This window comes from Choloepus didactylus, chromosome 21, assembly GCF_015220235.1.
Source record: "Choloepus didactylus isolate mChoDid1 chromosome 21, mChoDid1.pri, whole genome shotgun sequence".
Taxonomy (NCBI): Eukaryota; Metazoa; Chordata; class Mammalia; order Pilosa; family Megalonychidae; genus Choloepus; species Choloepus didactylus.
This window is the reverse complement of record NC_051327.1, coordinates 26,718,151-26,732,906: the sequence shown is the minus strand read 5'-3', so window position 1 is coordinate 26,732,906 and position 14,756 is coordinate 26,718,151. Positions and strand designations below refer to the sequence as shown.

At 54.9% G+C, this 14,756-nt stretch overlaps 1 protein-coding gene across 4 annotated transcripts in view; it reads right to left on the bottom strand.

Annotated features, from left to right (window-relative positions):
• Nucleotides 1-11,736: 11,736 nt before the first annotated feature.
• The window catches only part of PRKAR1B (protein kinase cAMP-dependent type I regulatory subunit beta), a 112,716-nt gene continuing 109,696 nt past the window's right edge, over nt 11,737-14,756 (bottom strand). For all 4 annotated transcript variants that reach the window (XM_037814073.1, XM_037814075.1, XM_037814071.1 and 1 more), the window contains 2 exons: nt 13,110-13,191; nt 11,737-12,744 (listed from right to left, as the gene is read on the bottom strand). In XM_037814073.1, coding sequence (XP_037670001.1) covers nt 12,572-12,744; nt 13,110-13,191 — 255 coding nt within the window. In that variant the 3' untranslated portion in view covers nt 11,737-12,571. The remainder of the gene's footprint in view (nt 12,745-13,109; nt 13,192-14,756) is intronic.

Below are 14,756 nucleotides of genomic sequence, written 5' to 3'. Positions count from 1 at the left end.
CCGTTTCCCCGGCGGGGGCAGTGCCTGACTTCAGGGTGAGTCACAGCCGCTGACTCAGCCACACGCGGAGCCCAGGACCGTCCGGGCGGGGGAGGGGCCCACGCCGCTCACTGGCCCCCCGGGGTCTGCTTGTCCAGCAGGGGGGCGGGATGGGGCCACTGCTCCCACTTTGCAGACGGGCGCCCAAGGGCCAGGCTGGCTGTGGACCCGGGCAGCCCCGCTCAGTGGAGCCAACAGGGCGTCCGTACACCCTGAAATCCCTCGCATCATGTTCCAACCTCACGGAAATCATCCCCCAGGGGAGCTCAGCGCCTCCCAACTGCTGGTAATCGAAGGGAGAGAGAGAGGGGAGGGGGGAGCAGGGCAGGGAGGGCTCCGTCCCGCCGCCCAGTGTGGGGAAGGGCCCTGCACCCCCCCCAGCCCCCTCCCCAGCCCTGGACCGAAACCAAGAGCAGGCCCTCTGTCTGTCCGTCCGTCTGTCTGTCCATCTGGTCCCCATGACCAGCCACGACCTGGTGCCCGGCTCCTCCCCACGCCCCGGGCAGTCCCGGGCAAACCTCTTGGCCCTGGAGCCTCAAGGGCAGCAATGCCTGCCTCAGGGGTCCTCGAGTGAGGAGGGTCCCCGGGGTCCGGGCTCCGTGGCCACTGCCCCACGGCGGGGCAGCTCTGACCCCCCACCTGCCCCAGCCCCTCCAGGTCCCACTGCAGGTGAGGGAGGGGGCCGCTGAGGCTCCCTTGGGGCAGGGGGACAGAGGGGCTGTGCCCTGGGTGGGCCGCTGGCCTCCCCCACATCCCACTGCACAGCCGCCCAGAGCAGTTCAGGGGGCACCAGGCGGCCCCTCGGCTCCAAGGCTCAAAGCTCGCCAGAGGCTCCCGCCGCCTCGGGTCACCCCCGGGCCACGCCCGAGCGCGGCTGCGGAGAAAAGGACCCCTTGTCAGGCCGGGGGTGGGGGGCGCGGGGGGCGGCCACTCCCACGGCGGCACCTTCCGTCCACAGGCACCAAGAGGCAGGAACCACACGTGTCCACAGACGACGGACAAGCAGACCGGGGTCTGTCCACACAAGGGGAACAGGACCCGGCGGTGACGAGAAGCTCCGACAGATGCCCCCGCGTTGGCCGCGTGGAAGGACCCAGCCGCGGAGGGCACAGAGCGTGTGACTCCCCTTCAAGAAGCGTCCGGGCCGGCCTGGCCCCGGGGACAGCAGGCGAGCGGCCACCGCAGGGAGGGCACGGGTTCCCTCTGGGATGGTGAAGCGGCGGCACGCGGCGGACGTTCCGAATCCACCCAACTGTCCACTCTAACATGATTGATTTCCTGTTATATGAATCTTATCTTAATGAACGTTTTCAGGCATGTTACGTGGATGGAACCCTGCCGTGCCCGCCCTCCGGCACCAGCTCTCCTCAGTGCAGTGCTTGGGGGGCTCGGCCCGGCTGCCGCCACTCCCAGGGGCTCCTTCCCCCAGTGCTGACCAGGAGCTCGGCCCTGATGGCCATCGGAGCGGTTCCCAGCTTGTTGTTATGAACCAGCTGCTACAAACTTCCAGCCACTTGGCACGGGTCCTTTCTCTCGGGTGTATGTCGGGGTGTAGCTGCTGGTAACGGCACTACCAGGTTTTCAAGGAACTGCTGAGCTGCTCCCCAGACTGGCCGTGCCACTCGCACCCCCGCCACAGCAGCCACCAGCTTCTCTGAGTCGTCTTCAGCACTGACTGTTGCCACCATTTTTTTAAAATTCAGTTTTACTGAGATATAGTCACATACCATGCAATCAACCACGGTGTACAATCAGCTGTTCACAGAGCCATCATGCAGTTGTGCATTCATCACCACAATCTATTTTTGAACATTTTTCTTACACCAGAAAGAAGAAAAATAAGAATAAAAAATAAAAGTAAAAACGAATACCCAAAGCATTCCATCCCCATTTTTCATTTTAGTTTTTATCCCCATTTTTCTACTTATCTATCCACACACTGGAAAAATGGAGTGTGAGCCACACGGTTTTCACAATCACGCAGTCACACCACGTAAGCTACAGAGTTATACAACCGTCTTCAAGAATCAAGGCTACTGGGTTGCAGTCCAACAGTTTCAGGTATTTCCTTCTAGCTATTCCGATACACTGAAAACTAAAGAGGGATATCTATATAATGCATAAGAATAACCTCCAGAATGATCTCTCAACTCTACTTGAAATCTTATTTTGTTTCATTTTGCTTCTCCCTTTCAGTCAAGAAGATTTTCTCAATCCCATGATGCCGGGTCCGGGCTCATCCCCGGGAGTCAGGTCTCACATCGTGGGGAGGGCAGCGAGTTTACTTGCCGAGTTGGCTTAGAGAGAGGCCACATCTGAGCAACAAAAGAGGTTCTCTGGGGGTGACTCTCAGGCAAAATTATCAGTAGGCTTTAGCCTCTCCTTTGGAGTAACAAGGTTCATAAGGGCAGATCCCAAGATTGAGGGCTCAGCATACAAAATTGTCAGTCCCCGGTGTTTGTGAGAATATCAGTAATAACCCAGGTTGGGGAGTCCAACATTTCCACATTTTTTCCCCAGCTCCTTAGGGAGGCCCCTGCAAACATATTTTTATTCTCTGCCCAAATTACTTTGGGATGTGTCGCTATTTCACACTAACCTGTACAAACCTACCAGGTCTCACCTCCTATTCAAAGTTCCATGTAATTATGGTGTTTGAATAAACTAGCCATACAAGTTAAATTATTTAGTGTGCTGCAGAAAGTATAGATGCTGCACCAAACAAGCATCTCTTCCCTTGGTCTCACACAGAAGTTGAGGTTTTAAAACAGTCGATATCGTCCTTTACCCTTTGGCCTGATTTGCCTTAGTCCTAACTAGATCCGCTTCCTTCATATCTCTAATTGAAGTCTGGGCTCTTTTTCAGCTTTATTAACAGTTGCTGTATGGGGTAACACTGACATTCATAGCTGCCGAGCTCTAGCTCTGAGTCTCCGGTGTCACACAGAGACCCGAAGTTCCAGGGACCGACCAGGTTATACACAAAGTGTAGCCTGTCTCTTCATCCTCTAGCTAAGGTTCTTTCACAACTTTTAACTTTCAGTGACATCCAGTTTATCAGTCATTTCTTTTGTGGATTGTGCTTTTGGTGTCAAGTCTAAGAACAATTTGCCTCGCCATAGATTCCACAGCTTTTCTCCTGTGTGTTTCCCTAAATGTTTTACATTTTTCATTTACATCTGTGATCAATTTTTAAAAACACAGTGCTATTTCTAATGGCTCAAACAATGAAAAAAGGTGTAAATCTAACCAAATCTGTACTGGACTTGTATGCTGGAAACTGCACAACACTGAGGAAATAAATCAGAGACACAGATCAATGAAACAGAAGTGGGGCCCCGAAACAGAGCCACACAAATATGCCCAGCTGACTTCTGACAAAGGTGCAAAAGCAGTTTGACGGAGGAGTGGCAGCTTTCCAACAGGCAGTGCGGGAGCAGCTGGACATCCATTGGCAAAAAAAATTAAAAACAACTTTGACCTAAGTCTCACACCTTACACAAGAATAGCACTGTGTTTTTAACTTTGGTGACCTCGTGTTCATTGCTGGTACACAGAAATATGACTGATTTTTGTATGTTCCTCTTGTATCCTGTGGCCTTGCTGAGCTCACTTTTTAGTTCTAGATTTTTTTTTTTGGTAGATTCCGTGGCAATTCCCACGTAGACAACAAAGTCATCTGTGAGTGGGGACAGTTGTTTCCTCTTCTCCGACCCGGCTGCCTTGATTTCTTCTTCTGGCCTTTTTGAACCGGTTACCACTTCGGCGTTACGCTGAATACCGGTGGGGAGGCAGACCCCCGCCGTCCCGGAGATGCGGGAAGCGCTCGTCCTTCTCGGTTACGCATGAGGATGCTGCAGGGTTAGGGTCCCTATCAAGCTGCGGGAGTTCCCCTCTACTCCTCCACTCCTGAGAGTTTTTATCACGAATGCCTTTATGCACTGACTGATGTGATGATGTGATGTTTTTCTTTAGCCCATGTGCTGGTTTGGATGAATTATGTCCCCAAAACACCATTATCTTTGATGCAGTCTTGTGTGGGCAGGAAACGTATTGGTGTTGATTGGGTTGGAGACTTTTGATTGGATGTTTCCGTGGAGATGTGATCACTCAGGTGTGGGCGACTCCTTTCATTGGGTGGTTTCCGTGGAGGTGTGGCCCCGCCCATCCAGCATTGGCCTTGAGTAGCTCACTGGAGCCCTACATAAGTTCAGACAGAAGGAGCGAGCTTGCTACAGCCAAGAGGGACACTTTGAAGAAAGCACAGGCACTGAGAGAGGAGCTGCAGCTGAGAGACAGTTTGAAGACGGCCGTTGAAAGCAGACTCTTGCTCTGGAGAAGCTAAGAGAGGACAAACACCTCAAGAGCAACTAAGAGCGACATTTCTGGGGAGCTGCAGCCTAGAGAGGAACGTCCTGGGAGGAAGCCATTTTGAAACCAGAACTTGGAGCATATACCAGCCACGTGCCTTCCCAGCTAACAGGTTTTCCGGACGCCATTTGCCATCCTCCAGTGAAGGTACCCGATTGTGGATGCCTTACCTTGGTCCCTTTATGGCCTTAAGACTGTAACTTTGTAACCAAATAAACCCCCTTTATAAAAGCTGATCCATGGCTGGTGTTTTGCATCCCGGCAGCATTAGCAAACTGGAACAGCCTATTAATAGGATGAATTACATTGATTTTTGAATCTTGAACCAGCCTTGCATCCTTGGAATCAACCCTATTTTGTCATCATGTGTAATTCATTCTATATATTGCTGAACTCTATTTGCTAATGTTTTGTTAAGGATTTTTGCACCTATATTCATGACGGATACCAGTCTTTAGTTTTCTTTTGTTGTACAGTCTTTATCTGGTTTCGGTTAACACTTTCATTCTTTAACAGTAAACATTTGGTGGAATTCTTCAGTGGAACCATCTGAGACTGGATGTTTCTTTTTGGGAAATTTTTAAATTACAAATTCAATTGCCTTAATAGTTATGGAGTTATTTGAATTACCTGTGTCACATTGGGTGAGTTGTGGCCATTTGCGTTTTTCAAGGAATTGGTACGTTTTGTTTGAGTCAACATTTACACCTGTGGAATTTTGTAGTGTTCTCTTCCTATCCTTTCGTCATCTTCAGGGTCTGCAGTTCTGTTTCATTCCTGATGTTGGCCATTTGTGTTCTCTCTTTTTCCCTTTGTCAGTCTTGCTAGAAGCTTGTCAATATACAGATCTTTTTAAAGAGGCAGCTCTTAGTTTCCTTGATTTTCTCTCATTTTTTCTGCTCTCAATTTCACTGATTTCTGCTCTTATCTTTATTTTCTTCCTTTTTGGGGGAATTTATTCAGTCTTGTTTTTGCAGGTTCTCAGGGCTTCTCTTTCCTACTGTTTGTATTTGGTGCGTTTCCTTCTCAGCACTGCTTTGGCCTGTCACACGTTTGATACATTGTATTTTCCTTTTGTTTTGCCCGATGTTTTTTTTTCTAATTTCCCTTGAAACATCCTCTTTGGCCCATGGATTATTTAGAAGTGTGATTAGATTCCAAGTGTTTGGAGAACTTCCTGTTATCTTTCTCTTTTTGAGTTCCAGTTGATCTCCTTGCTGTTGACGAACACAGTCTACACGATTTCATCTCTTTTCAACTTGGTGAGGACTGTTTTATGGCCCAGGATCCGGTCTGTTCTGTCAAATGTTCAGTGGGCACTTGAGAAGATGAGGATTCCACTGCTGTCGTGTCCTGCAAATACCAGACACTGTGGGTGACGACGGCAGCGGGTCCCCCAGCCACGCTGACCTTGACTCGTTCTATCACTTGTTGCGAGAGGGCTGTTGAAATCAGCAACTCTATCGTGGGTTTACCTATTTTTCCTTTCATTTCCCTCAGTTTTGTTTCATATATTTGGTAGACCTGTTGTTCGGTTCGTCACTTTTAGGACTGTATGTCTTCTTGGGGGATTGACCCTTTTGTCATTATTTAATGTCCTTCTCTGTCTCTGGAAATTTTCTTTGCTCTGAAGTCTACTTTTTATTAATGTAGTCAATTCCTGCTCTCCTTGGATTAATACCTGAATGATACAGATCTTCTTCCATCTTTTAACTTTCAACCTGTCGATATAATTTATACCTGAAGTATCCGTATTGTAGAATGCATACAGTTGGGCCATGGTTTTTAGTCTACTCTTCCAATCTCTCCTTTTTAATCAGTGTATTTAGACCACCTACATTTAATGTAGTTATTGATATGCTATGGCTTAAATATATCACTTTACTTTTTATTTGCTGTTCTCTGTTTTAGATCTGTTTTCTTTTTCCTGACTTCCTGTGGGGTACTTGGACTTATTTTTCCAATTGCACTTTGATACAAAGAGTGTATTTCATTGTGCAGCTTTTTAAAGTGGTTACTCTAGGTATTACACTGCACATATATAATTTATCAGAGTCTACTGGTATTGACATTTTACCATTTGTGTGGACTGTAGAAGACTGACCTCCATCACCTTCCTACATTTATAATTGTCTTAACCCTAATTGTTATGGTTTTTGCTTCTACCATCAAACATAATTGAGCAAATTCAAGAGTAGGAACTTCTCTTGTATTTGCCCATATTTTTTGCTTAATGCATTCTTCCTTCTTGATATTCCAAGACTCCTCTTAATATTTCCTATCTATCTAGAGAAATTACTTTAGCTATTTGTGCCAGTTTGGATGTATTATGTACCCCAGAACACTATGTTCTTTGATGCAATCTTGTGGGGGCGGATGTATTAGTCTTGATTAGGTTGGAACCTTTGGATTGGGTTGTTTCCATGGAGATGTGACCCACCCAGCTGTGGGTAATACCTTTGATTAGATTATTTCCATGGAGATGTGACCCCACCCTTTCAGGGTGGGTCTTGATTTAATCACTGGAGTCCTACAAAAGCTCACAACAGAAGGACCTCAGAGCAGCTGCAGCTTAGAGAGACATTTTGGAGATGGCCGTTGAAAGCAGACTTTTGCTGACACTTTGGAGATACTAGCCCAGAGTTTGCCCTGAGAAGCTAAGCCCAGGGACATTTTGGAGAACACCATTTTGAAACGCAACCTGGGAGCAAGCAGACACCAGCCATGTGCCTTCCCAGCTAATAGAAGTTTTCTGGATGCCATTGGCCTTCCTTCTGCGAAGGTATACTTGTGTTGATGCCTTAATCTGGACATTTCCATGGCCTTCAGACTGTAAATTTATAACCAAATAAACCCCCTTTATAAAAGCCAATCCATTTGTGGTATTTTACATAATGGCAGCATTAGCAACTCAGAACACTATTCAAGTTGGGTAGGTCTGCTGGTCACACGTTCTCTTAGTTTTCTTTCATTGAGAATCTCTTGATTTCTCCTTCATTCCTAAAAGTTATTTTTTTACTGGGTATAGTAATTTTTGATTGAGTTCTTTTCTTTCAGCACTTGAAAGATGTTTTGTCACCTTCTTCTGACTTCCAAGGTTTCTGATGAGAAATCTGCTGTTATTTAATTGTCTTCCCCTGTAGATAAGTGTCATTTTTCTATGGCTGTTATCTTATCTTTTGTCTTTAGTGTTCAGATGCTGAATTACGATGTGTCCTGGCAGGGATTTCTTTGAATGTATCCTGTTTGGGGACTGCTCGGTTTGAATATGTAGGTTTATGACTTGCCAACTTTGGGAAGTTTTCAGCCATTTTTCTTCCTCGTTCTCTTCTCCTTCCAACGACCCGATGTCAACATTAGGTCTTTCGTTGTCCCACAGCTCCCTGAGGCTCTGCCCATTTTTTTGCCAGCCTGTATTAGATTGGGTCATCTTTATTGTTTTACCTTCCATTTAACTTTTTCTTTCTTCATCCCCTCCATTTGCTTTTGAGCCTATCCACTGAACTTTTTATTTCAGTTACTGTGTTTTTCCATTCTAAAATCTATGTTTGGCTCTTTATGTGTTTCTAGTTCCTTGCTGAGGCCTACTATTTCTTTTATGCCAAGAGTGCCCACGATGCTCTTTAGATTTCATTGCGGTTAAGTATATATAGCAACAAACTTGTCGTCGTAACCCCTTCTAAGTGTACAGCTCAGTGGCGTTGGTTTCACTGCAGTGCTGTGCGTCACTGTCTCCGGGACCGCTTTATCCCAAACAGAAATCCTGTGCTTGAAGCATTTTTTGGTGGCTGCTTTAAAGCTTTGCCCAACATTTCCAGCTATGCTGTCCTCCTGTTGTCGGCACCTTCTGCCCTTTGCGTGCAGTTTGTGACACCCTGGCTCTGGGCAGAGTAGGGGGGCTCCCACTGAGGCTACGAGCACTGCTCAGTCCCCGTCCCCCACCTACGTTGTGGGGGGCTCGTCCCGGAGCACGAAGCAGACGAGGGTGTAAGGCCCAGGCACGTGCCCAGCCCTGCAAGGGCATAAAACAGGGTTGCTGGCATCTTCGGGAGAAACACCCAGCCTTGGCTGCCGCTCTATGGCCTGCAGAGCCAAGGGGTCCCTGTAGAGTTTGAGGGGTCGGGTTCCCGGCTGCCAGGCCCGGGGCACAATCTGGGGCAGCTCTCCCAGAGGAACCCCAAGTTGGAGATCTCCAGGTGGGGCCTCTTGTGGTTGGGGAAAAGGCTCCACAGGGCTCGGCAGCGCCCAGACGGGACCCCTTCCTCGTGACGGAGTCCGAGCGACCCCTCTGGTCTCCCTCCGTACGGAGCTGCCCCATGGCCTGTCTTGAAGGATGCAGGAGGCCCCGGCCCCGGCCATTACGTGATCATCCCACAGACCTGGGGATGAAGCGGCAGTCAGGCAGTGTTCAGAGAAACCTGGAATGTAAAGGAGTCCAGGGAGCCTCAGGCCAGGCTGGAGCAGGGACCCCTGGGAGCTGGGCTTGGGGTCCTTGGACCCCTCAGCAGACAGGCACTGAGCGGGCTCTGGGCGTGGGGCTGTCCGGAGGGCTGGGGCTGCAGCGGGGGCCGGCGGGGGCTCTCTCTCTCCTGCCTGGGCCCCAGGAGTAGGCTCCCCCCACCCCAACATCTGCACACATTTTCCACTCCCCCTTTGATTCATTCTTCTACATTCAACAAATATTTTGGGAACCCCAGCCACGTGCCAGGCCCTGGGACAGGCAATGACCCTGCCTTTACCCTCTGAAATGATGAATGTGTTAGAGCGCTTTCAAGTGCTATTTGAAATAAAAAATTAATTTATAAAGTCGAGGGTAACATGCACACACGTCCACCACAGCTGCAGCCCGCCCCCCGGCACACACACACAGAGGGGTCGGCCCCCCCAGGCCTCACCAAGCAAGTGCCGTGGGGGCCGGGGAGGGGGCGGCGCTGAGGGCGAAGCTCAAAGTTGCTTCTGGGGCCCTGGGCAGAGCCCCCGGCTGCACCCCCAGCCCGACCACCGCAGCTGCAGGTCATGGGGGATGTGGGGGGCTGCGAGGACAGAGAGACGCCAGGGCCAGGGCCTCACCCCAATTCCCAGGCCCCCTGGGGTCACCCCGGCCGGCCGGGCATCATGTGGCGCCACACTCACTGCCCAGGAATAACCTCACTGGGGGGACACCTGGGGGTCCGACAAAGGGGGTGCCGCTGAGACTCGAGGCCAGGCCTGACGGACTAAAGCCCGAATCTCCCGAGGAACGCGGACGGCCGTGCCCGGGAGGGCCCCGTGCACACCTGCTCCTCTCAGCCTGACGGCGTTTACTCCAGAATCATCCACTGGGGCGCGTGGCCCGGGGTCTCCATTTAAGGTGCTGACGACAAGTTTCTTCTCAAACTAGAGTTGAACTAAAAAGTGAGTCAATTTAGAGAAAACGCTGAGGAGGCACCGGCACACCACTGGCGGCTTCTCAGGGCCTACAGGTTTTCCAGGCCACTTTCCACAAGACAACAAGAACCCCCAAGAGGAGGTCAGTGACTGGGAGGGCAGCCCCCTGCCCGCCACCCCAATGTGGGTCCAGGCCACACCGCAGCAGCTCCCGTCCCCCGTCTCTGGAGACATCACCTCAGGGTCTGCAGCCGCACCCATGGGGGCGAGGGGGCAGAGGGAGCCACGAAAGCCCCGGGCCCAGGAGCCTGGCTCTCGCTGCAACAAAGACCCCTCGAGAGCCCTCGGGAGGAGCAAGAGGCTCTGGAAGGAAGTTGGGGGCCACCACATTGTGGGAATTAGGGGGCTCCCAGCTCCCACGGACAGTCGTCCCGGGGGGGGGGCTCAGCCCACCTCACAATCTTAGGAAGCCTCCACGGCCAGGGAAGGGGAGACGCGTCGGGCCAGCGCGGCAGTGGGGGTGACCCCCACGGCACTGATTTGTTAGACCCTTGTCTACACCCGCACTGTCCACACGGGAGCTGGGGGCTGCACGTGGCCACGGAGCACCTCAGAGGGAAAGGGGCATCCGTGGAAAGGAGCGTGAACTAGCACGTTCATCATTTCTTTATGTTGAGAACACAGTGAAATGATAATACTTTGGAGTGATGGTTAAATAAAAAATATTATTAAAACTAATTTCCTTTCCTTCTCTTTCCCTTTTACTTTTGAATTGGCTCCTAGAAACTTTAGATTCGTACTTGTGGCTGGCAGAATGGTCCGCTGGATGGTGCCTTAGTGTGAGAATTATTTTCAGTCGTTCAAACAGATAAAATGTTTAAGACGTGACCTGAATACGAGTTGGATCTTTACACGTGCACGAGAAGCACGGCTTGAAAACCGCCCCCCGGCCCCCGCCTGCGACGTGTCGATGTCCAGCTTCGTCGGGGGGACCGGCTCCCAGCCCCTGCAGAAGCTCCTCGGCGGCCCGGGACGGCGCGGCCCCAGCAAGGGGCCCGGGCAGGCAGGGGCCGCCTCTCGCTGCCCTTCGGGGCCCGGCACAGGGCAGTGTCCCAGGGACGCTGCGGAGCTTCAGGGGCGGAACCCGGCAGACCCCAAGGGGACAACATGGGGCCAGAGCCCTGCCACGGGGCCGGCTCCCCGAGAATGCGCCTCAGAACCCTGCCCACGTCTGCCCCCTCAGGAGATCCACGCCACACGTGATCAAGGCTCTGACAAGTCCTGCAGCAAAGTAGCCCTTTCACCCAAACTCTTTCTCCATGGGCCTCATTCCGTCCCGGGGCCTTCGAGAGCCGAGGAACACACTTGGGGAAAGGTGGCCCAGGAGCGGCAGCAACAATGACACTCCGCGGGTCCCCTCAGCCCGGAAGCACAGGAGCCGGTGTGGACGGGCCGTGCTCAGGGCCCTGTCCCGGGATGGGAGGCGGCCCCCACGGCAGAGCCAAGCCCTGGGCAGCAGGTGGCACGGGGACGACCCCAGCACTGGCCGTGGCTCTGCCCAACCCCGCATGATGGGCGCTGGCGAGGCGTGTGCACCCTTTGCTTCGGAAGCCCCCACGGCAGGACTGGGGTCCATTTGCCCCACCCAGGGGGGCTCTCCTGGGAGACACCCCAGGACCCTGATGCTCTCCCAAGTCTGGGCCCAAGGACCGAAGTCCGTGGGTGACGGGGGTCGGTGACGGGGGCCGCTGGGGGCAATGGCCGCGCTTCCCTCCATGCAGACTCGGCACTGTGTGAACCCACCCAGGAAGCAGAGTGCACAGAGCCGTCGGGAAACGACGCAGTGGGCTGGAGAGGCCGAGCTTACAAAAGGAAGAAAAGGAAAGAAGAAAGAAGACGAAAGAACCCCCTCGTCCCTAGAAGCTTTCAGGCCAAGAACTCCAAGTCGGAACGAGCGTCTTCATTGCACGTTTAATTGTTACATGCAGTGTTTGGGGCAGCGAGTTAGCACAGGCAGGTTTTACACGTCCACAAACAGCACAGCCATGTCGGGGCAGCTGCACGCGGCCGGGCCCGCGGGGCGGATGGAATGGGGCGTGCGTGTCAGCGGGGGACTCTGACACGCACCTGGGGCCGAGTCGCCCCCTCAGACAGGCACAGGCAGGAGGGACAGTGGCATCAGGTCATCCGATTTTGAGGGACCCTCTGGGCTGCCCACCAAGAGTCGAGCTGGCCCAGGGTGATCGGGGCAGGGGGGCAGGGGGTGTCCTTAAAGGCGGGTGACACCAGGCAGCGGGAGCCCCCCTGGTAGAGGCTGACTCGGGAGGGGCTTCGAGGTCTCCGAAACTGCCTTGGAAAGGGGCTCCTCTGAGAAGGGGGCCTTGGCCAGTTGGCTTGGAATTGTGCAAACACCCAGGAACGCCCCGGTGCAGTTTTACCTGGCGCCGGCACGGCCACGCCTTCCTCTTGGGTGAGGGGTGTGGGGGAGCCCGTGCGAACCCCTTTCTCTCCTTGCCGTGACCCCTCCTTGAGCCCGTGTTTCCCGTGGCAGCATCCACGGCCACATCCTGGGCCTCGCGGTGCCCTCGAGCAGGACAGACCACCCCGCCAGGCACCTGGACACCCAGGGGACCCCTCCGTCCCCCTGACCGGCAGCCTCTGGTGAGGGCTCCTGAGGACCTGGGGTGGGCGGGAGGGGGCTTGGGGGGCGCCTGCTTGTGCTCTTTGTGGCCAAGCGCACAGGTGACGACTTGGTTCCACAGGAGGGGCCGCCCGGCTGCCCGGCCCCGCGGGCTCAGACGGTGAGGGAGATGAAGCTGTTGTAGCGCTGGATGTTCCTCTTGAGGATCTCGGAGCAGGGCCCCAGCACACGCTCGAAGCGGGGCCGGTCCAGCCGCACGCACTTGAGCGGACCCCGGGCCACCACGGTGGCCGCGCGCGGCCGGTTCAGCAGCAGCGCGATCTCGCCTGGCGCAGGGCAGGGGAAAGGAGAAAACCAGGACACCCAGTTGAACGTGAATTTCTGATCGACAACAGATGATTTTACTTTTTAGTATTTCCCATAAAGTATCTGGACCCGCTACACTAGACAGTTGTTGGTTGCTCACCTGGCGCTCAAATGCTCCGGACGTCCGTGTTCCGTCCGGCGGCTGCCTGGGCTCCTGTGGGACCGGGGCCCGCCCCCGCGTGGGAACCCCTGCCCCTTGCCCGGGCACAGCACCCCAGGGCCCTGTCAACGCGCTCAGCAGCCCCGCGCTCCACACCCTGCTCCGGGGCCCTCCGGGCCTGAGCCTGGGACGTGGCTTCTGCCCCAGGAAGCAGCAACAACTCACCAAAGTAGTCGGAGGGTCCGAGCCGCCCCACCTCCACGTACTCCTCACCGGGCGACCGGCGCTGGAGGACGGAGGCCGTGCCCTGGGGAGGAGGGGACCGTGAGGACTGGGGGGCCTCAGCCTGGGATCAGCCGCCCGCACGCCAGCCGCTGCCCCCGCCCCTGCACCCAGGGCTCCTCGGCCCCCTCTTCATGGACACACACGTGCGGCCCGGTCCCCGCGGCTTCCGGACACGCAGGTGGCTGCTGGCTGTGGGCACACGCGGGGGGCCTGGCATCTCGGCCAACCTAGTGCCCACACTCAAGGACAACATGGGGCGGCTGGGCGGGGGCCCCGGAGACGGCGGGGGGCCTGGCGTGAGGGCAGCGTGGGTGCTGCCCGGGCCCCGACCGAGACTCAGGCCGGGTGGAGCCCGTGGAGGCCTCGGGGGCGAGCAGAGCGTCTGGGGTCTTGGTGTGAACCGCTTCCCTCTGGGCCGGTTCTGGCACTGAGTGCCCCAGGAAACCGCACCCCACCTGTCCCCCATCCTGTCAGCCTGGAGGGCAGCTCCGTCCCCTCCCACCGCCGGGGACACGGAGGCCAGGAGGCTGAGCCTGCTGCTGCCCGAGCCCCCACGGAGCCCCCGGCTGCACAGGGCACCAGCCAGGCTGGGCCACACCAACAAGCAACTCCCCTCCCGGCCGTCTGGGAGGGATGCGGCCAGGAGACCCTGGGTGCCCACCATGCCCTGAGCCTCGGGCAGCCCCACCCCGGCCGCGGGCTCCATGTGCCTACGAAGGTGGCGATGGACAGAGCTACCAGCAGGACGGTCAGCAGTGGGCCGTCACCACCGCCACTGCCACGGGCAGGGACAGAGACCGGGAGCCTCCCTCAGCGGGGGCACGCCCAAACTCAGACCCTTGGCCACGGAGGCCCCGAGGGGCAGGGGACTGCAGAGCGCCAATGTTACCCAAGCCCGCTCCCCTGGGCCCAGGCTGGCCCTCGGCCCCCACCCGGGTCACTGTCCCCAGCTCCGGGCCGAGGGTGAAGCTCCGGGCAGGTCCCCGGAAGCTTCCGTCTCCCCTTCTTCAATGCTGCCCCCGAGGGAGGGTCAGCCCTGCGGCAGCACCCAGCACCCGTCCGCAGCCTCGGGCCTGAGGGCGTGAGGACCACACGAGGCCGCCCCGCTGAGCCCGTGCGCCAGTCTGTGCACGTTGTGTCCCCTAGAAAAAGCCACATTCTTCAGTGCGATCTTGTGGGGGCAGATGGATTAATCTTTCTGGTTAGGGTGTGGCCTCTCGACTGACTGTTTCCATGGAGATGTGGCCCCGCCCACACAGGGTGGGTCTCGATCAGTTTCCCGGAGTCCTTTAAAAAGAGCCGACACAGGCCCGGGTGTTTGCTGACACTTAAGAGACGCTCAGAGACGTTTGGGGTTGCAGAGAGGAGGACACTCGGGGATGCTCAGCCACGGACACACAGGACTGAGAGAGGAGCTGGAACACAGCCCGGACGTGCAGACGCCAGCCGGGTGCCTCCCCAGCAGAGTGTTCTGGACGCCATCACTGTTCTCCAGTGAAGGTCTCCTCTTGTTGATGCCTTAGTTTGGACACTTTTATGGCCTTAGAACTGTAAATCTGTAACCTAATAAACCCCCTTTATAAAAGC